The sequence below is a fragment of the Chroicocephalus ridibundus genome, chromosome 12 (assembly GCF_963924245.1).
Source record: "Chroicocephalus ridibundus chromosome 12, bChrRid1.1, whole genome shotgun sequence".
Lineage (NCBI taxonomy): Eukaryota > Metazoa > Chordata > Aves > Charadriiformes > Laridae > Chroicocephalus > Chroicocephalus ridibundus.
In genome coordinates this window covers 171,547-192,473 of record NC_086295.1, presented here as the reverse complement: position 1 = coordinate 192,473, position 20,927 = coordinate 171,547, and the positions used below count along the sequence as shown (strand labels likewise).

At 49.4% G+C, this 20,927-nt stretch overlaps 1 protein-coding gene across 3 annotated transcripts in view; it reads left to right on the top strand.

Moving 5' to 3' along the window:
• PMEPA1 (prostate transmembrane protein, androgen induced 1) overlaps positions 1–20,927 on the top strand; it is a 50,750-nt gene that overhangs the window by 18,469 nt on the left and 11,354 nt on the right. For all 3 annotated transcript variants that reach the window (XM_063350119.1, XM_063350118.1, XM_063350120.1), the window contains one exon: positions 19,852–20,006. In XM_063350119.1, coding sequence (XP_063206189.1) covers positions 19,852–20,006 — 155 coding nt within the window. The remainder of the gene's footprint in view (positions 1–19,851; positions 20,007–20,927) is intronic.

Genomic DNA, 20,927 nt, shown 5'->3' with positions numbered 1-20,927 from the left:
CCTGTGTACCAAAGATAAATCGCAGGCAGTTGTCAGAAGATGAGCTGCTGCTGTGGCCGGTGCCCGGCTGCAAGGACGTTTGGGCTGGACCTTGCCGAGAGCGCGGGTGCACGCCACCAGTGCCACCAGCGCATCCTGCTGCAGCTCCCTGCTCCGCAGGCAGCGTCAGCCTGGAGCACCTGGGGAGGGAGTTGCTGCAGGAGGGATGATGTTTTGGAAATGGGGTAGGAAGCGATGGAGGCAGGGGGAGAAGAAACTCGCCGTTCTCTTTTCTCTGAGTAGAAAGGTATGGATGTGGTGCACAGTGTTCTGGGGAAGGATTGGCATCAGGTGACTGCCAGGGTAACAGAAATTCAGCTGTTCGTATTTTACCTCCAGTCAGAAGGGGATGGGCTTTTAATGGCTACATAAACTGTCTCAGCTGCTGGGGGTGCCTTTGCTTGTCTTCAGGCAATAATTCTGAAGGTCCAGCCTGGGAGCAGACACCTGCACTGGCTGAGGTCCCACATGAGCAGCGCTCCTATGCCAGCAGGCACTGCCGATGCCTGGGGTGGTGCCACCAGCTCTGCACGGGCCAGTCCCTCTGGTGTCAGTGTCTGTACGGCTGATGTGGAACACGTCTTCTGGCAGAAAACACGGCTTCTGAGAGGTAGTCTTTCCTTCGGGAAGAGTGAAACTAACAGCTTTTGTTTCATGTCAGTTTTGCCAAAAGTTCTCATCCCTGGATTGTTGGCAATGGTGCTTTTTGGTGCAGGACCAGCCCCACCGTCTGCCGGGAGTGCTGGGGGCAGGGGCTGTTCTCACCCCCCATGGTAGCATGGCCAAGGGCACTGCGGGGGCCTGGCACTGCCCCGTCCTGGGGTGTGTGGGGTGGCTGGCCAGGGGCTCCCTGCTCTGCTGGGGCATCCCTGCACCCCCAGCTGCTCTCCTTTAGTGTGTCTTTTTAAGTACTGGGTAATAGTGTTTTCCTTCTGGCAGAGATGAAGGAGGGCTTTTAATAGGTCTTTTGTCTTCTCTTCATGCTTAGCTATAGCATTTTTAGGGTATTTGTATTTTTATATGCAGGGACCTACAACGCAGAGAAGCCAAAGGGCTTGCCCAGGGTCACACACGCAATACGTGTTGGAGCTGGGTCTCAAATTTGGCTTTTCTGAATGCTGAGCTGGTCTCCAGGCTTGGTGGAGACAGAAAACCTTGGTTCATCTGTTTTTAACTGAGATGGACAGGGAAAGCAAAATGTAAAGGCTCTGTGGAAGGAAGCATGTCTTTTATTGTTTCCTCCTGTGGTTGAGCTGGAAGATGGAATGGCTGTGTTTAGGAGAGTGAAGATAGTACATGTGAAATACATGGAGGCGTAAGGAGACTCGGGGATGGTCAGGATGGAAATCCGTGATCTCCTCCATTTGCGTGGGGAGCGGGAGCTGCCCCAACAGCCACAGCCTTCCTGTGCTGGCGACGAGGGGTGGGCTGCCTGGCTCCCTCCCCTCCCTGATGACCCGGTGCCTTCTGGGGTGAAACCTGTGGGTTCTGCAGCTGGGGCTTGCGTTGCTGACCTGTCCCGCGGTGCGCCAGTGCCTGCCTGGTGGAGGCACACAATGCTTGCCTTCACCCGCCAGCAGACTGTGGGTCTAGATGCTCTCCCTGCCTTTTGTTAGGGGGGTCACAGGTTACGGAGCCTTCCTAGCTCCTTTCCCCTCCACTGGTCAGGAATGCTTCCCAGAACTGGGTGCTCTGCTTGGGATGGCAGCAGGGACCCTCTGGAGGGAGTCCCCCCTGCTACCCAGACACACTTAGATTTAAAATTCTTGTGGCAGCTCCCCAAAAGAAATGTGCTTTTGAAATGCAGTCAGGATCACCCCCACTCCAGTTCTTGCAGGCGCAGATGCTCAGCTGACACCAGCTAAATAGAATTCTTTTAGCCCTTGCCAGTAAGTCTAGAGCAAACTGCCAAAAAGCATCGAGGACCAAGATATGAAACGAAGTCAGGCCTGAGTGAAGTACTTAGAAATGAAGGATGGAACGGATGTGTTCTGTCTCTTGATTTCTAGCACATGAGATGCTTCAGTTTCAGGGTTTTCTTAAAATACAATGGCGGAATTTTAAAGGTTTTCAGCAGATACAAAGCAAGTAAGTCCCCTAGCAACAAAGGAAAGTTTTGATTCCCCCCCCCCCCCCCCCCCCAATATAGACTTTTTTGACATGAAGCATTTGTGAAATCCCCACCTCCCTTCCCCTCCCCCCTCCTTAAATCAAAGATGAGTTTTGCTGGAGGAGACATTTTTAATGGCGTTTAGACATATTCAGAGATAGGACTTGAACTCTTGGTGTGCATCTGCCTGTCCCCCCTGTCCTAGGTGATGCTCCTGCAGCCTTCACCCAGCCCTTGTGCTGCGGCCCCAGAGAGCAGCCCCTGCCTGGGCTGGCAGGTAAAGGGGTAGAACTGTGCGATAAGGAAGTTGGTAGCAAGTTTCTTGTATGATTTTTTTCTTTTTTCTTTTTCCTGGCAATAAGATGTAACAAAAAAATTGGCAGATTCATACTTTTTGTTACAGAATTAAAATCTATTAAATAGTAACAGGGACCCAAACCCTGAAATAGCTACCAGGCAGTGCTCTTGATGAAGTGAAATGCAGCAGGGAGCCAGATCCAGAAGCATTTTGTGTGTATGTGCACATGTATTATGTGTGAAGAATGAGTGTATGAAGCTCAAATAGAGATTTTTAAATAGAAATAACATGGCAGCTCTTTCTCTGTGAATCCAAGGCTATTATGTGTCTGGCTCTCGCCAGCATGAATTACAGAGGAAGTTCATGTGAACGCCATGGCTGATTTGACAGCTGTGCAGCCATGGTGGGTTCGTAGCCTGGACACTGTTGAGCAGAAGCAATGACATTTCTCTGTGTCTGGTGGTTTCCCTCTTGGCAGAGGGTGAGGGGGCACCGGAGGAGCCTGTTCCCCACCTGGTGTGGGGATGAGCAGTGGTGGCATTGCCTCCTGCCCTGCCAGGGTTTGGTGCTCCCACATCTTGCCAAGGGACATGGTTCTGGAGTTGCTGAAAGCCATGACGATACAAGCACGCAGGGTGGCTGCAGCCAGGAGTTCACTGGGGACCTTTTCTATCCTTACAGCAAAACCCACAAGTTACAGTCGGGTCGAGGCAGTACAGCAGCATGAACTTGTTCCCTAAAGCTTTGTTGGTGGTCTTGGTTACTTCCGCTCTCAGGGGAATGTCACCAGCTTGCACTGCCTGGGGGACACAGGCCATCCTGCCATGTGGTGGGGACATGTCACTGGGCAGGGTGTCAGCCACCGGCTCCTCTCCTGGGACAAGGGGCTGCTGCGGGGCTCTGCTCCGGCACCAGTGGAGGGGCCATGCTCTGCAGTCCAGTGGGTTGGTGGCCTCAGGCCCCCCGGCCCTAGTCTGCTGCCTCCAGAGCCAAACCTGGCTTTTTTGCCCCTGGGGAAGCCCTGGTGCCGTGTGGGGAGCAGGGCACACCTCGGCAGCGGGAACAATCCGGGTTAATTCCTCTGTGAACCCATGATGCACTGAATGATGCTGCTTTTACAGGGTATGGGGGGAAATAATGTTAAATTAAACTCTACATAAGGGAAGAAAGGCATCCAGCCCCATTCTTCACTGCTCATTTTAGTAATTTTTTTCCAGATAACCTACACATCTGTGTCAGTGCAATTAAAGCAGAAATTCTGTCTAATGAACAGTTGTAGCCCTTGGGATATTGCGGAATGAGCACTGAAGTTAGAAACAGTCTTACTAAAATAATAATTAAGAAAGAAGGGTGGGGAGAGAGGGGGAGGTGCAGGCGAGGCGGTGGTGGGATGCCTGTGGGACGAGGAGCAGAGAGGAGCAGCAGTCAGCCTGGTTTTGGACTTCCAGGGGTGACTCTCCCCACCGTCCCCCCAAGACGCAGCCGTATGGTGCGGTTGGACCCAGGGCTGGGCACGTCCCAGCCCCCTCCCTCGCCAGGGGCTTCTGGTCATGCCATGTCACAACAAAATAAAGTCTTTAGAAATCTGTCTTGCACTTTGTTAGAAATGGATGGCTGTAGACCTGCGGGGCACTTGCTCCATTGTGGGCAGTGCCTGCTGTCCTGCCAAGCCAGATCAGCTGTTCTGCATATAAACATTTTTTGAGATTTCAGTTCTCCAACAGCTGATAAAGCTCAGGAAGGGAGGAGAATGTTTCTTGTGTTAGACAGGATTATATCTGCCCTTGCTTTTCCTGCTAAATGGTCCTTTTTCAGTAAAAAAATACGCTGTGCACACCCACGTAGTTTGTTTTAACTTTTCTTTCTCTCACTCTCCTGGGGACAGCGACTGCCCAGGCTGAACCGTATCAGTGATGGAGACTGGTTGCTTTCTCTCATGTGAGATGGTTTGTTCTTTTGCTTTTAAGTAAATTAAAAAAAATACATCCTTTTCAATGTTAACCCTTGGAGTTTTAATACTGTCTCTCCACAAGTCATTATTTTATATCAATAAATCAATTAATACCTGGATCTGGCCCTTTCAGACCTAATACACTCCTATTTAGAAATGCATGTGCTGCAGAAAGCTAGTGATAGCTCAGATTAACAAAATAAAAAAAATAAGCAAATGCGATTTAAAAAAAAAAAAAAGCCAAACAAATTCCACTGGTATGATACACTGGAATGATTTTAGTGGAATTTATATCTATGAGCTGTGGGGTTTTTGTGGTTTTTTTTTTCTTTTGAAATGGTTGTGAACCAGAGTGATTACTTATCATTTTCATTTTAACTCCATCTGACAAATCGTTTTAGATGGAGAAAGCAATACTGCATCTTTAAATGGCTACTCTGTCAGCGCATCTTGCAGGGCTTTAAATGCCCTTTGTTATCGCAGTCTAGACAGGACGCAGGCGGAATATTTGATATGTTATAAGGCAAAGATTTGACAAGGTTGAATTAATTTACTGGCTTACTTAAAACTGAATTTCAAAACATTTTTCCTTATAAACTTGACTTTCTCTCTTTATCCTATATGTTTTTTTCTAACTTAGTGCAGTGTGTTTCAACTGTTTAGACTGGGAAAGGAGACATTAGCTTAACTGCAGCCTGCAGTACTTTAATTGCCCTTTTTATGACTGTCTAGACATCATGCAGATGCATGTTTGTGGTGAAAAGACATTTCCCCCTCTGGTTATACGATAGGTTGCCTATCTCCTTACCCCCTCTGCCTTGGAATGTGCTTTACTTCCTCCATTTCTGAAAATCACTTTTTCCTCTGTTTCATTTTTTGGACGCTTCAGTCCCCCTTTTTCTGTTCTTTTCCATGTGCTTATTTGCAAATGCTAATGGTTTCTGGGGGAATAAAGGTATGTGGAGCAAATCGCTCTTGGAGCCTTGCCGGCAGGTCACGCCGCAGAAGCCACAGCTGAGGGGTGGCTTTGTGCACAGTTTCTGTGCGATGTCCTGCGTGTACCTGCATCTCTCTGCAAGTGGAGCAGTACGTGTGGATGGCTGTGTTTGTTTGAGTTCCCCTTGCCATAAGAGCACAGCCTTGTAGGCCAGGTTTAAGAATGAAAATATCAGCAAGGTTTGAATGGGTTCAGAGTTTTAGTTATGCAAATCGGATGCATTAATTAACGCTGTTGCTATAGCTACTGCTTTATTGTTAAATGCAGTGAAAAGGGCAAGCTGTGTCCATGGATAATCCTCCCCCTGTGCTCTTCCCCCCTTCCCTGTCCTACCGACGTCACCCTCCGCACGGGTGCAAGGGCAGCTGCCGCTCTCCTCCTGCTGGCTGGGGGGCAGCCCGAGCATCCTCGTCCCCGGGGGCCTGCCAGAGCATCCGCATCCTCGTCCCCAGGAGGCCGCCCAAGCATCCTCATCCTTGGGGTACCACTCAAGCATCCTCATCCCTGGGGGCTGGGGGGCTGCCCACCACTGGAGCATCCTTGTCCCTGGGGGCAGGTGGCCCACAGAGGTGGCATGAAAAGCCAGGCTAGAGATCACCTCTGTGGAGGGAGTGGGCGAGCTGGGGGCCTCTCCCTTCCAACTGCCTCCAAAACCTATTGTCGGGACTGACCTCGCGGGTCAGCTCTCCACTGCCATTCAGTGTCATCAGTCTGCTGTGTGGGGACAGGATGGGGGTGCTGGGGACAATGGGGTGGGCTTGAGAGATGCAGATGTGCCAGGTGATGGGGATTGGGATGGGGAGGCTTGGCTTGTCCTGCCATGGCCGGGCAAGGGGAGGGCATGGGAACCCAGCCCTGTTCACAGCTCCAAAAACTATCTCTGCTGAGCAAACGCTGCTGGGCTTTACATGGGAGAGCAGCTTCTCTTTTTGTGCGTGCTTAAAAACTCACAAATTGCAAAACACTACAATAAAACTTAGATTTTCCAGCATATCTGCTGTAGGAGTTAAACCCTTTCTCAGGCTGTTGCTACAGCTGAGGTCAAAGTAAATTTATTACCTTTAATTTTGTCAGCTTTGGGGTGTTTTTACTCACCTCCCCCATTTGCTCTGGTGTGTGTATATATAAAATATTTTTCACATGTCTGTGTGAGAGTACGTGCAGGCATTTGCTCCCATCTGGTGGTGGTCAGACCAGTTCAAGAGCTGAACTTGACTATTGCAGTGACCAAACAGCAGTGTGTGTGTCTGGGCATTTGCATGCTTTTTTGCATATTTTGTTCTGCAGTGCATAATTATGTCTAACTTAAGATTGTCCTTGTCCCATGGGAGTGCCTTGCCTTGTGGAAGGTTGCTCCTTTTGTAAGCAAAAGCTGCAAAACAATATAGATGATAACAGCGCTTGAGGAGAGGCGGAGAAGGGAGAGGTGTCCTGCTGGACGGCCTTGGACAGGGCTGAGGAAATCTGGTCGCAGTTGCAGCCCTGCCGTGACCCGTGTGGCTTTGGCCAACTTGCTCAACCCGTGATTTCAACACTCGTCTGTGGGGCGGCTGGTGCGGCACCACGGCCTGGAGCCTCGGGATGGGGCACGGGGCATCCCCAGCACTGCTCCAGGTGCTGATGGGCTCCTTGGGGCTGCGCCGGGAGGGTGAGCAAGGCTGTGCTGATTCACGTGGGGAAGGTGCCGGAGGAGCGGAGGTTCCCTGGGCACAGCTCCTTGTTTTTTCTGGCTTCTCCACACCACAGCCCTGGGCCAGTGCTGGGCACCGGTCAGTGGGTGTTGTGCTCAGCACAGGTGTTGGTCCTCGTGCCCATGTCCCTCTCAGGGTGCCCATGCTCCAGCGCTGGTCCTACAGGACCAAAGCCTGTTGGGAATTTGCTAAGGGACAGTTTTCCCAGGAATAAGTGGAAATGGAAACTTTCTAGAAGACAGCTGCGGTGGAGGGAAGTCGAAAGGGAGGGCACTACGGAGGGAGACTTGGTAAAACCTGGTATATTCAGCATTCAGCTGGGAGAGGCTGTGGTCTGTGCTGATGACAGCCATAAACCTCCACCTTGACACCCATGCACCGTCACCGCTGGCTGTTCTGCAGCGGGGTGTCCCGCGTGGAGCAGGAAAGCCTGTGACATCTTGCTGCCTTGCAGTGAGGAGAATGCTTTGCTGCTGCTTCCTTTCTGTGCATAGAACAAGTACAGCGTCATGGATCCTCGTGACCTGCAGAATTAAAGTTTCCTTGTTTTGATGGGCCTGGAGACTAATGAAGTGCCTGTTCCTGGGTGCCTCCACGGAGCTGGAGGGGAGCCGGCTGCGGTGGTGCCAGTGGCAGTGGGTGTGGTGCTGGCGGTGCGGCCGAGTGTGGAGCTGCAGGTGCCCCGTCAGTGTGAGGCAGCTCCGCTGCAGCAGGAGACGGGTCTCAAATGAAGCTGGAATCAGAAACCCAGTCCCTGCAATTGCTGTGAGCTTTCTGGAGAGGTGGCAAAGCCCTTCCTGGATGGAGCACTTGCTCTCCTCGGAGTGTCCGTGACTGGCAATTTGTCTGTTGGAACAGATGTGGGCAGCAACAGACATCTATTTCTATAACTAGAAACAAATTTGGTAATTGCCTCTTTCAACAGGACTTGCTCAAGCAGGAAATGAAATTCCTAAATGGCAGTTAGCAGAAGTATTTATAGCTAAGTTCATAAATGAGATGTGCTTTCCTTTGTCATGAGTTTCTGCTGGGTGGAAGGAAAGTGGTACCAAGCCACATATTGATCGGGAGTGTTTCCAGGGTGTACAAAAATACTTATTTATTAATGTGTTTATTTTTACTAGCTGTAGAAATACCCCTGACAAATAAAACCTCTTTGGTCTTTCGGGGTGGGCTGGCAGGGTTTGATCCAGATGTTGCATACTGTGTTTTTTCACTCATTCTTTGGTAGGTCTTTTTTCTGGTTCATGCTATTTATGATTGCAAACTGTAAACTCTCATTCCCATGTCCCTCTCTGGATGCTCCTGTTCAAGGGGCGGGTAATGCACTGCCCTCGCTCCTGTCCCGGTCATTGTCCAGGCTGGTGCTGTCATGCCACCTCTCAGGGAGCAGGAGATGCTCTGGTTGTTCTCAGCTTGGTGGGGGCCATCAGCCTTGCTCAGCATTTTCTAGTGAGCGAGCAAATTTACCTGTCCTTTAAGTGCAGAATCAAAATTACTTTTTTCCTTTAATCTAGTTTAGCTGTCCTTACCCTTGGGAGTGACTTCAAAAGCAATGTACTCCCAGTCATCTCGGTAGACTGTGATCAGGCTTACTGTGCACAAAATACATTGTCTCAAAATCCTTGAAATGGGGAGGGTGAGAGAAATAGGCACAAAAAGGGAGGGAAGTGGTTGGCATATGCAAGATTTTAGAGAGTTTGAATGTCCCGAAGAACCTGGTTAGTTCTCATTGCTCTGAGGGAGCTTTGGGAGTCTTTAGGAGTTTCTCTAAACGAGTCTCCAGCTGACAGGTCTCTCCCCAGAGCTGGGGGTGTCCCAGCAGAAAGAGTGGATTACCCCAGCTCTCAGGTTGGCAATTCCCATGTGAAAGCCATGCTGATCCTGCCTTCCTGGCCCTTGAGTGCAGGTCCCACTCCCCGTAACCATGGCCATGCTAGTTTGGGAAGGTCACCGTTTAAAAACAGTTACTGTGTTTTAAGGACTAAAAAAATTTCTGAGGCCCAACCAGTCTGATATTTCTATGGCTATAAGCATGAAATGGGGTCATTTCCTTTAAAACAAACAAAAAAAAGGGGGTGGGCGTGCAGAATGAGGCCATTATTTGCCAGTGACTCAGAGGATGTGATGCTTGATTACCCGGCGTGACAAATGAAGAAAATGAACTAAATTAAATGCATAGTGATGGCCCAAGGATTGACACTGTGAACATGACTTCTTGGGGCCCCATCACCCTTTTTCCAGCAATGTTTTTTCTTAAACTGATTCCTTTTCTGAGTCCCACTTGCTCTCTGCCCTCCTGCCCCACTCTCAGCATGCCATGACCAGCTTGCACAGCGTTACTTCTGCTTGCTACCTCAGAACTGGCCATATTGAATCTGGAAATGCAATTTAGCTCTTAACTGTACTGATGATGCGTGAAGCGGGACCAAATCCAACGGACTCTTCCCAGCTGTCCTGCCTGTTGTCATGGGCCAGATCCTGCTGTCTTTGATGCCTCAATGTTGCTGCTGCAGGTCCAAGATGCTGCTGATTAGTGCCCACAGTAGCAATATCAAGATCGTATTCTGTGTCTGTTTCCAGTACTGCCCATGCTGCCTTGTAAACAAATACAATCGTTGGCAGTATGATGGGGCCTTTGTATGTGGTTTTATGGAGGTATTATTTAGAAGATAAATATAGCAGATGCTAATACACGAATATTGCAGTACTGACTTTGCCTGGTCTGATTGTTTCTAAGATGACCTAACAGATGAGTGGCGGAAGGCGAGTAATCTGCCATCTGAAGTTCTTTGTTCTTTTCATCTCTTATTTCCTGTCCACAGTCTCCAAGAGGGAGAACGTTGGTCTGTTTAACAAGTGGAGCTTGGCATCTGGTGGATGAAATGGCCTCTGTAAACCAGGAGCAGTGTTCAGTGCTGCACCCTCTCTGGCAGCCTTTGGATTCCAGCTGTTGCCTGGAGCTGTTTTGGTTCTTGCTCAAATTAGAGCAGTTCAAATGTAATGTTTAGCATAATGGGCATGTCCCTTTTCCAAGCAGGGCTGGGAAGGTTGGGCTGGGGCAGAGCTGCTTGCACCAGGCTGTGCTGCTGCTGTTCCAGGGTATTTTCCTCCGTGGCGTATGTATGGACAGGGGAGGGCAAGGGACTGTGGCCAGACATGGTCCCAGCACTGACCCCATAGGATGCTGCAGAGTCTGGGTCCCTGCAGCTGCTTACTGAAGAGTTGTGAGTTTATTCTTTCCTAAAATCACAGCTCAGAAGGGTGACTAGATTTAGATGGCTCTTTTCAAGTTCATGTTCTTTAGCCCTGAGCAGCAAAAATGAAGTCCACTCTTTGGCTACCTTGCTTAACCCACATCCTTTTACAGAGGCTTTGATGAGCATCTGGCATAACAACAGCACTTTGGCTGGACTAGATTCTGCTGCGTTTACCCTCGGGTCCTTCCAGGGAGCCACATGCTGCTCCAAAGTGTGCCCAAATTTTGCTGTAACATCTGTCTCCTGCTCTCCAAAAGTGTGCTCGCCCAGCAGGCACCAGTGCAAGCTCTTGGGGCAGGCAGGGCGCTAAACCAAGCACAAGGACTGGGCAGACCTCAGGCCAGCTCTACAGACCCCACTTTGGTCCAGGCCTGCTGCAGGCTAGTTCAGTAATGTCAGCTTCTGGTTCTCTGCTTGCAAAGGACATCTTGTCGGTACGCATAAGGCAAGGTGGTGTACAGGGTGTCCTCAGCTTTCATTTTCCAAGAGTGATTAGGACTTGTTTTGTGCCCTAATTATTGGGTCATGCAAAGTAGTGGTAGGCTCTCAGCTGTTCGTGGCAAGGACGGTCCTTGTGTGTCTCCTTGCTCTCAATGGTGCCTCTGGGCACTGCCAAAGCTGTGGTGCTCTGAAATGTCAGTGCAGACTGGGGAGGGGAGAGGGTCAGGCTGTCAAGCAGCTGGCAGAATGGATAAGGGATGCCTCTCCTCCTCCTCTGCATCCTGCTGGTGCCCGAGTCCCTGCCCTTGCTGCTGCCTTCAGCCAGAGATGTGGGTGCTGAGAACGGCTGAAAGTCAGACCCATCACTTCTAGTTTAGGGCAGTGTCTCTGCCTACCTGTTGGCAGTAAGTTTTGCGTGAAGAAGGCAGCCCATGTCTATTGGAGAAAATGCTGGGTTGTATCTTTCTTCTGTCTGTCAAAGGCCCGGGGTGGGTAGGGGAGCAGGCAGGGACCTCTGGACCAGCGGCTGAGAGAATGCTCGTATAGGATGCTAATGAAGCAGCCCAGATTTTGGGTGCTGACAGACACCTACTGATGTAAGGCCCGCCCCTATTCCAAGAATTGTTTTCCATTTGCTCTCTGGGGAGCTGCACAGGCTTGCTGAGAAGACTTTAAGGTTACTGGCCTGAAACCGTTCTGGGCTGAAATCTTTGAGCGTCCCTGCTTGGCATCCCACAGAGCTTGTAAGTGCAGAATGTGGGGAATCATGGACAGGGAGGAAGGATGCATGGACGCTTTTCAGCTCCAAGCTTCAAGTTATTGCCCATACCAGTGTGATTTGGACTTGCATTTCTCCCTGCCACCTTCCTGATTACTCTTGAGTAGCCTCCTCTGCACATGCTCAGTCGAAAAGTAGCTGTACCCTTATTTGTGTCTTTTACATGCTTTTTTTGTGTAACTAGAGCACTGCGATGAAGGGCTGCAAGGAACCTGTTTAAACAGAAGAAGCCCAAGGGTGGCAGTGGATGAAAAGATGAGAAAATTGGGAGGAGAGGGACCTGCAGTCAGAGCCGTGCGCATCTGTGCTGCATCTTGCTCTGAGTCATGCAGCCAGGGCAGCTCTGTGGATATTGGAGGTGTTAATGGAAAATCAGGGATGAAAGTGATGGCTGCAGGTTTGTGAACGCTTTTCATTAATTCATCCGGTTAATTTTGCCATGCCTGGAAAGACTCGGCGGGGGAGGGGTGTGCGTGTAGAGACCCTCCTTTCCGGGGTGTGTGGGGGGTGTGCATGGAGGACGGAGTGTTGCAGTCAGTTGAATTTAGCCTAAATCCCCAAGGATTATGTAAGAAGCTGGGACATGTGGTGTGACATTACAGTGCCACCATATTTAGCTGAGGGTAGGCAGCAATTCATTTACGGGTTTCATAAGCTTCAGGATGGGATGTGGCCCGGCTGTCCCCAGTCCCTGGGGCCGTGCCGGGGGCTGCTGTGGGACCGTCCCACCAAGATACCCAGTCCACGTCATTGCAGGCTCTCGGCCAGGATCTGTTGAATCCTGGTGCTGAGTCACTGGTGTGAGCCAGGCTTCCCAGATAACTGTGAAGCGGAAAGGGGTGGAAAGTGCTGCTTCATCATTGGAGCAAGGGCCCTGAGGGCAGACAGCAAGGTGCTTTTCTCAGCCTTGCTTTCTCTAACCATCACTTACCTCTGTGCATGGTGCCGACAGGTATCCTGCTGCTCCCCCACCCCCCCAGGAGGCACGTGTTCACCCAAGGGCCGGTTGCTAGCAGAGGGCTCGGGTGCCCTGTGCGATGGGGTCGTTGTTCATGACAGTAGGTTTGTACCCAGTAGTTGCATCCCATTGCTCGTGAGCTCTTTGGCTCCATGCTTGTGCCAAGGGCTGTGCCCCTCCTGTGGTCCCAGGAGGGATGGGGTTCCTTGGTGAGGCCAAGTTGGTGGTGGGTCTTGTCCTGGGCTGAGTGACCTGGGGAAAGACTTTGTCCCTCTGCGGTGGATGGGCTGGGAGCCTGGGCTGATCTAGGTGCCTGGAGACAGCACTCCTCCACTTGCCGTGCTGTGTCTCCCATGCCAAGCTTTGCTCCAGCTATTTGCCCTCTTTGGCTTCCCTGGGACCTTAATTCCGTCGTTGCCCACTGCCAGCCTCCACTGTCTGCATCAGCGTCATCCACAGGCTGTGGCTCTGCCACCTGAGCAGGGCAGGAGGCTGCGGTGGGCCCATGATGTGGGCGAACCTGTGCTCTGAAACCCTGTGTGGGCATCTGCGGGCTCTGCTGGGGTAGTCAGGGGTGCTGCAGGGGCAGGACGGAACCAGGGAGTTCAAACTGCCTGCCATCTTTAGCCTTTGTTCTCTGGAGGGTAGAGAGGTGCTGCCCAGGTTTGTACGAGACCTGATTGCATCTCCTTGTACTTCAACAGGAAAGTTAGAAAAGTCTCAGTCTGTTTCTGTGCATTTTATTGAGGCTTGTTAGGCAGCAGGAGGAATCTCTGTACAAAACTATCCTGTTCAGTCTTGGTGTAAAAGCTGTAGTGTGTCGGAGAAAGCGAAGACCAGAGGTGAAGGCACAGTACGTGGTGGGATTCCTTGACTCTTGCATTCAGCACTTACAGGATGTTGCTCTGGGAACATAAGTGACGTCTAATTAACAGTAGTCCCTATGTATGGTGGAAAATGGCCAGCCTGGAAACTTCCATATGGCTGGGGTGCGGAGTAACATCCCAGCATAGACAAGGGCTCTGTTCTGTCAGATCGCAGGTGTTTGTGGAGGGTCTTCAACAAGATGGTCCTTGCGCTGCAGTGGGCTAGAACCAGTGGCCAGCCGAAACACCCCTCTGCCCAGCCAGGAGCTGGCTGCTGGCGAGCGCCTGCGTGGGCAGCGGTGGCACAGCAGTGCTGTTTCCACAGTTCTCTGAAAAGTCCTGAAATAGCAAAATGTGCATTGTTCTCAGCTTCTTTTTATTCTCCCTGACTCTTGTTTACTTTTAGATTTTTCTGTTACCCAAATTCACGTCAGTTTCTAGATGAGGGGAAACCACTGGAGTTCAGTTTTCATTTTAAAGCCACTTTTTTGTCTTTTCTGTGACCTGTGCTATTGCAGATGTTGGAGCAATGTTGGAAGTTTCCCTGTAGCGGTGAGGCTGTGCCCAACACTCCCAAAACCTGATGAAGGCTTTGCCTGCCTCTGTTACCAGATTTCCCCTCTGTTAGGTGCACGGAACAACCTTAAAACAGGGTTTTAGATGTATTTTTCCAAAGAATACTAATAAAATGAGTGATAATGGGGCTCTGATGCTGAGGGACAGTCATGTCAGTATCCAGAAGCTGAGGTGCATATACCGTCCATCCTGGCTAAAATTTAACTGATGGCTCATTAACTTTCAAGAGCGAGGCTTGCTCGGGAGGTCTCCCATCCTGACTGGGGTGCAGCAGGGAGTTGGGTTGCCTCACACCAGGTTGATGTCCACCAGAAGATGAAATCAGCAGCAGGAGTTTGTTTTTAATCCGTGCCCTTAGCAGCATATTTTTGATAGTCTGTGTGAGCTTGTGACTGGACTGATCGTGCTTGAACTGTCCCAGCAATCTGTTTCAAGTCAGAACTAAGGGGTTTTTAATGATAAAAATACCCAGAGGAAGTGAAAGTGAACATAGGAGAAGCAAAGTATTCTGCAGGGGATTCTCTGCTTGCTTTAATTTTGTCTCAGCAGAACAAACTTGGGTTTTAGCACAGTGCACCACAACATTTATGATGACTGGCATATTTTTTAAAACTTTTTTTCTTAGGAATTGTGGCTAGTGCAACTACATTTGTTCAGCTTAGCCATTATCTCCTGAGTAATTTCACTTCTTCTCATCACTTCTCTCACGATATGCAATTCCAATATACATAGAAATTATAATTGAAGCTTACAGATAACTGTTTTGACCTGCAGATGTGTATTATAGGTGTCTGAACGCAAAGGTCATCTTGGCTGACACCCTGTCTGAAAGCTGTCCTGTCCACTTGTAAATGATAGCTGGAGTACCTGTAATTACTGCAGCAAAATGCAGGTGTATATATATATTTTTTTCCTCCTCTTTATACTTGCCAGCGCTTTGGATCATTTGTCTTCAGTGGTGATACTCTTATGTGGAAGGAAGAGCATTAATAATGTTTATAGTAAGCATTTTATGAGCTGTAGTATAGCTGTAAAAAGTAAGGAAATGCGTTTAAAGAATATCATAGCCTCACCTCCCCTGCAGCTGTTGTGAACCGTGTGTGTGTGTGTGCAGAGGCTCAGCGCTCCATCGACTCAAATAGCTCTGCCTCCATGCAAAAATATGTATAAATTTTTAAACCAGTGGGTGCTGAGCATTTTGTTCATAGGCAGTTGAAGAAGCTCTGAGATATACCTTTCTGCAGCTGCTCTTATCGAGCTGTGAATGTGGTGCTGGTGGGAGGAATGGGGCTGGGTGCCACATTGGCCATGCCGGTGCGGTGCCTCCCCATGGGCACCACCTGCAGCCACCTTCCATTTTCATACGTTTCTGACACTTCAGAGCCGTAACGTCACAGTGGCTGGGCAGCAAGGGCATGTGCCGCTTTCCTCCAGCGAGCCTTCTGAGCAGAGAGCAGCCTGCGTGCTGCAGAGTCTGCTGGTGTTGGGAAGCGATGGAGTCTCCTGGCATTCCCTCACAGAAATCTGCTATGAAACACTTAGGGCCCTGCGTGGTTTAAAGTGGCGAGCGAGTCACAAACTTGAAGAATGGGACATGACAAGTGATTTTACTTGGTCACGAATATCCAGTTTCAGGATTGTGAGAATCTGGGGGAAAAATGCTTAGTTGCAAAACAGTTGCATGTGTGCTGATCGGCTCCCAGAGCTGCCGCGTCTAGACAGAAAACACAGAAAAGCAGGTTGTGTCACTTCAATGTGATGTCTGAACCTGTTAGTTTGAAACGTATTCTGGAGTAAAAATTATGCAAAATCAAATTATTGTGACCTTACTTTGCATTTGCAGGCTGAATGTGCCTGTGTTGTAAAGCTGAGTGCATTTATAATGCTTCCCTTGGGGAAAATTACAGAGAGAAATGGAATGAGGTCCCTTCTAATTGAAAAGTGGCAATGATTAGGAAGACAAATAAAGAATGTGTTGAGTATTTTTTTTCTTGTTTTTTTGTATGTGTGTTTTTAAGAATACCAGTGGAATTATAAATTATGTGCTTTGCAGTTTGTCTTGTTTTTCATTCCCCAAAGGCTTTTTATTAGCATAGCAGCTGAGTTGCGCTTGTATAATAACATATTAACTCCAAGTTTGGGGTTTTTAATGATCTTTCTTCATTAGTTTGACTGAGCTGCTTGGATGAAATCTTAGCGAGTGTATCCAGCTTTCCAGCATGTTGGGGTTTTTTTTTCCCCTTCTGCAAATGAAGCCCATGGAGACAAGTTAAAACACAGGGAGAGTTGGCTGGAACTTTGGCGCCTCGGATGGGTATGAATCTCTTGAAACTTGAAAAGCAGAAATTGAGTTGGGGTTGATTCGGCGCACACACACACACACACCCCCGAAGGCCAGATTTGGCAGCATGAGCGTTCTTGGGATTAAAGCACATCTCAAGGTACCTGACGCTTTTGCTCCTAGTCTCTGTAAGGCTGCGCTGCTCCACAGGCCGGGCCCAGGTAGAGCAGGACTTGGGCACCGCGCGCGGCTCCCCCAGGGCGAGGCCTCCTCGTCTGTATGTGCGCTCCTAGTGTGAGCGGCACAGGGTTAACTTCTAGTGCTTGGGAAGACTGCACTTTAGAAGACTCCAGTGTCTGAATTTGTGAAAATATTTACTTTATAGCCAGCTACGCTACATGGGTTTCAAGGCTTCAGTGTTTTCAAGTTTAGCCAGGTACAGGGAGGAGGTGGAGCAAGACCCAGGCACTTGACCCAAGCTCGCCAACAGGATCATTTCATACCACGAACGTCACATTCAATATAAATTAGGAAGTTTGCTGCAAAGTTCTCTCTCCCTCAATGGCTGTGATCCTGAGAACTCCTTGCCCCGGTGAGCCCTTCCCTGCCCTCGGACGCCGCAGCGCTCGCAGTGCCCAGGGTGTCACGCTGCTGGGAGTGCACAGGTTCCTGCTGACAGAATGGGCTGAGTATGATCCTTGTATATTTCATATTGGCATCTGGATCAATACTGGCTCTTTAGTGTTATTAATGTTAATTACCTAGCCTCATCCCATTAAATATGTTTATATTTCAGCCCTCAGGTTTCCTCGTTTTCACCCCGATTCCTCTTCTTGGGTGGGGAGGGGTCATTAGTTGATAGAATAATTGTCTAAACGACAATAAATTGTTGTGAGTGTCTCAAACCATAACAATGTATAGCACTGGGAAGAAAGTTTAATTTCAGCAGCACCACCAAAGAAGACATGGGGGCAGGTGCATTTCTCATGTATGATACTTAAATGTTGGAGCCCTCATCTGTTTGCAGGACAAGGACAGACGTGCTCCACTGCAGCAACTGAGCTGTTGCTTCCCTGTGCTGTTGAAGGAGATCAGAGAAGAGCAAGCCATTGGCATGAAAAGGCCAAAGTCTGAATGGGGGGGAGCTGATCAGGTTTTATCAGTCAGATGTTTCACCAAACCCGTTTGCAGCTTAATTGTTCTCTCTCCTCCCACAAAGAAAGATATTAAAATCCCTCTTCTATTGATAACACCAGTGTGACTGCTGTAGCATTAGACTAGATTCCACACAGAAATAACCCAGTTTAGAGTTTGAAGAGCAAGGTGTGATGCATGGCCGAACCCCCCATCACCCTGCAGGGTCGAGCCTGTCCCAAGCACCAGCTCCAGGAGAGCATTGATAGAGAGATGGGTCAGGAGGAGCCTCCCTGGCAGAAACCGGCATCCCCTCCCTCCTGGTAGTCACACGGGGCCTTGCTATTGCACCTCTTTGCGACTGTTTTTTGTAATACCCCAATTGCAGGAGTCCCAGAGCCAGGGATGGATGGGGATGGATGAGACACCGGTGTGTTGTCCCAGATTCTGACGGAATTCCTACCCTTTCTTCTGCTTCAGGCTCTGCTCGTTATATGTCTGTACACGTGTGCAGGAAGCTTGGTTTAGGTCGTTTGTAAATGACACATGTGTGGTTCCCACAGGCGAGCTCTGACGCTGCTTTGGGGCTGGGCCATAAATTGTTGGGGACGTGTGTTTTTTTCCAGGCTTTTCCCGTCACAGTGGCATTTAGGTACCTTGCTGGGGTTGCTGGAAAAGACCCAGAGCTCCTCTTTTAAGAAAGTGCCTTTAGTTAACAGGCATTTTTAAGGCAAAACTCCTTTGCAATGATCTCAATAGCTTTTAATCCCTTTCTTCCCGCCCCACGTGCAGTCTTGCAGTGTAGAGGTAGTGGTGTTTTAGGGGTGCTGTAAGTGTATGGGCTCCAAGTCACTCATGCATCTAACTTTAAGTGACAGATAAGGCTCCTGATTTCAAGGCATAATTCAGCTTTTTGAAGGTGGTGGGCAGAGCTGGTTAAGCATTTTGGGCAATGGCAGAAATAGCTGCTGTTTAGCAGAATGAGCTCCAAGGTTACTGGCAGCACTTACCACCTGAGCCATTTTCTTGACATTTATTTGCTCTTACTGGCACTTAAATGCCACCTGCCAGGAGAAAACTTTCCATAAAAAAAAAAAATAAAAATTAAATTTGCCTGACTCAGCAGAAGTCACCCCAGCTGGTACAAACAGTGTGATGCTGTGCTTCGAGGCGTGATGGGTCGTCTTACGTATCTATAGATACATATGTGTGTCTGTATAGGTAAAATACAGATGTCAGCATCCATTCTAGTGGAGGGCACAGCTTTCCAAAACTGGATTTTATAGCTGTCCCTATTGAGAAGAAAACAAAGTTTAAATCCCCAGAATTATTGAATTTTATGACAAGCACTGAAGTTGCTGCTGCCCTGTCCTGGGTATGGCGAGCCCTGGGCACTGCTGGCACGAGGAGGCTTGGGGGAGTGACCGAGCAGTTTGGGGATGGCATCTGCTCTGTGTGCTAAATCCATGGAAATAATGACCCCAGCGCTACATTTGCCTCCGATACTCCATTTTCCTTAGACTAAGAGAGGTGTGAGGAATTATTTCCTTAGGAAATTTTAGGAATAGCTTCTTACTGCCTCCTGCCAAGTGTCTCTGGAGTTAACTGGATAGTCTGTTGTTTGCTTGTTCTTCTTTGGAGGATTTTTGGCAGTTTTCCTTTATGCCACTTCAAGCCACTCAAGCTGCTGGTGTCAGCTGGCTGAGCCCTGTGCTGAGGGATTTCTGGAGCTCCGGGACGTGGGCCCTGTGGGCAGCCGCATTGTTCCTGTCTGGCGTCTTGCTGACATGCAGGAGGTCGCCCCACCTGTGCCTTGCGGCTGATGAGCCGGCGCCAGGGAGAGGGGTCTGCCGGCGCCAGGGAGAGGGGTCTGCCAGCACCGGTTTCTGCCATGCCATGCTGCGGGCTCCCCGTGCCGCTGTCCCACCTCCATGACAGAGGGGACGATGTGTGCCTGGTGCAAGGCTGTGCTGAGGAGGACTTCAGTCCGATCCTCCCTGGAGGAAGGAGCAATGGTGATGGGAAGAGAATTGCAGAAATTGAGCTTGCATTTAGCTAAATTGTTTCATTAGGATGAATTGTGCTGGTTCATAGCTCCATGGCCCTGAGCAAGGCACATGAAGCACTGAGATGCTGCTGGTTGTGTATCTGGCGGTGGGGGCATTCCAGCACACTGTGATGGGAGGGCTTTGGGATGTCCTGTTTGCATTGTAGCTTGGAACCACTCTGCTTCATAGAGCATCTTGAAAGATCCCTCCTAGAGACTCTTCTGTGTCACTGAAAAAGTGAATTAATGAGGTTTTATTAAGTAGCTGGGTTCAAAGCCGGTAGAGTCCAGGTAGGTGTGTGTGAGAGCTTTACTGGGGACAGATGCAGTGGTGTCATTGGCGTCTTGGCCACATTAGTCCTTCCTGTGCTCTATTACATGCTGCTTTTTCTGGTGGCTTAAAGTCTGTCTCTCTCTTTTGCAGCGGAGTTGGAGTTTGTACAGATAATCATAATCGTGGTGGTGATGATGGTGATGGTGGTGGTGATCACATGTCTGCTGAACCACTACAAACTCTCTGCGCGATCCTTCATCAGCCGGCACAGCCAGGGGAGGCGGAGAGATGAAAACCTCTCATCAGTAAGTCACCCCGTGCTCTTACAAGCCATATCGTCCTGTGCTGTTTGCCAAATGATGTGACACTGTGGAAACATCAGAGCCAAAGGCATTTGTTTGGGTCAGGTTTGCTCATGTGGCGCTTGACACTGCATGAAGAGACACCCTCCAGGTTGGGTCTTGGCATTGTCTTCTGTCTCTCAGTTATTGGGGAGGGGGCCCTTTTAGGGATGCCTCTGGCTCTTCAGGTTCCTATATTTTGTGATATATGGATAGCTGTAGCTTCTGCCTTTGCCCTGAGCTTTGCAATTCAGACGTTACGTTAGTAAAGTAACTGCACAAGGCTGTTCTTAGCACGTCCTGTTCCTGAAACGACCATGTACCCTCAGCTGGTTGGGGTGCACATGCCTTACCTTTAACAGCCCCAAACTATCGAGTCCTTTGGAGGCTCCAGTTGGAGACCCTCAAGTGACTGTATAAAAACTTAGTGCCTGCCTTGAAGAGAATAGGAAATTTTGAAAGACTTTCTCCAGTTTTCACCAGTGGTGCTGCCACTACTGTAGTGGAGGGGTCAGAAAACACTTGTCAGCCAGACAAGCAGAAATCTCTCTGAGGGGATGCTCAGGGGATTCCCTGCGTAACCCAGGCTCCCTGCTTCATAAAAGCCCAAGCAGAAACATGTTAATTGTACCTCTGTCAGGGACTCGAGGGGCAGCCTCTCCAGCCTTGAGGCAGATGTTGGTTTATGCTATTTGCTCAAATGCAGCATCTCAGGGACTTATGAGAACCTGTAGAGAAAAGACTTCATGTTTTCGTGGAGGGTGAGCAAGTACTATTCACTGCTGCCTACATGTCTCTGTCTTCAGTGCAGGGATATCTTGTACTGATACTTCTTTTTTTTTAGCATTCACTCTGAAGGATCTTAAAGCCCTTTAAATGATAGGG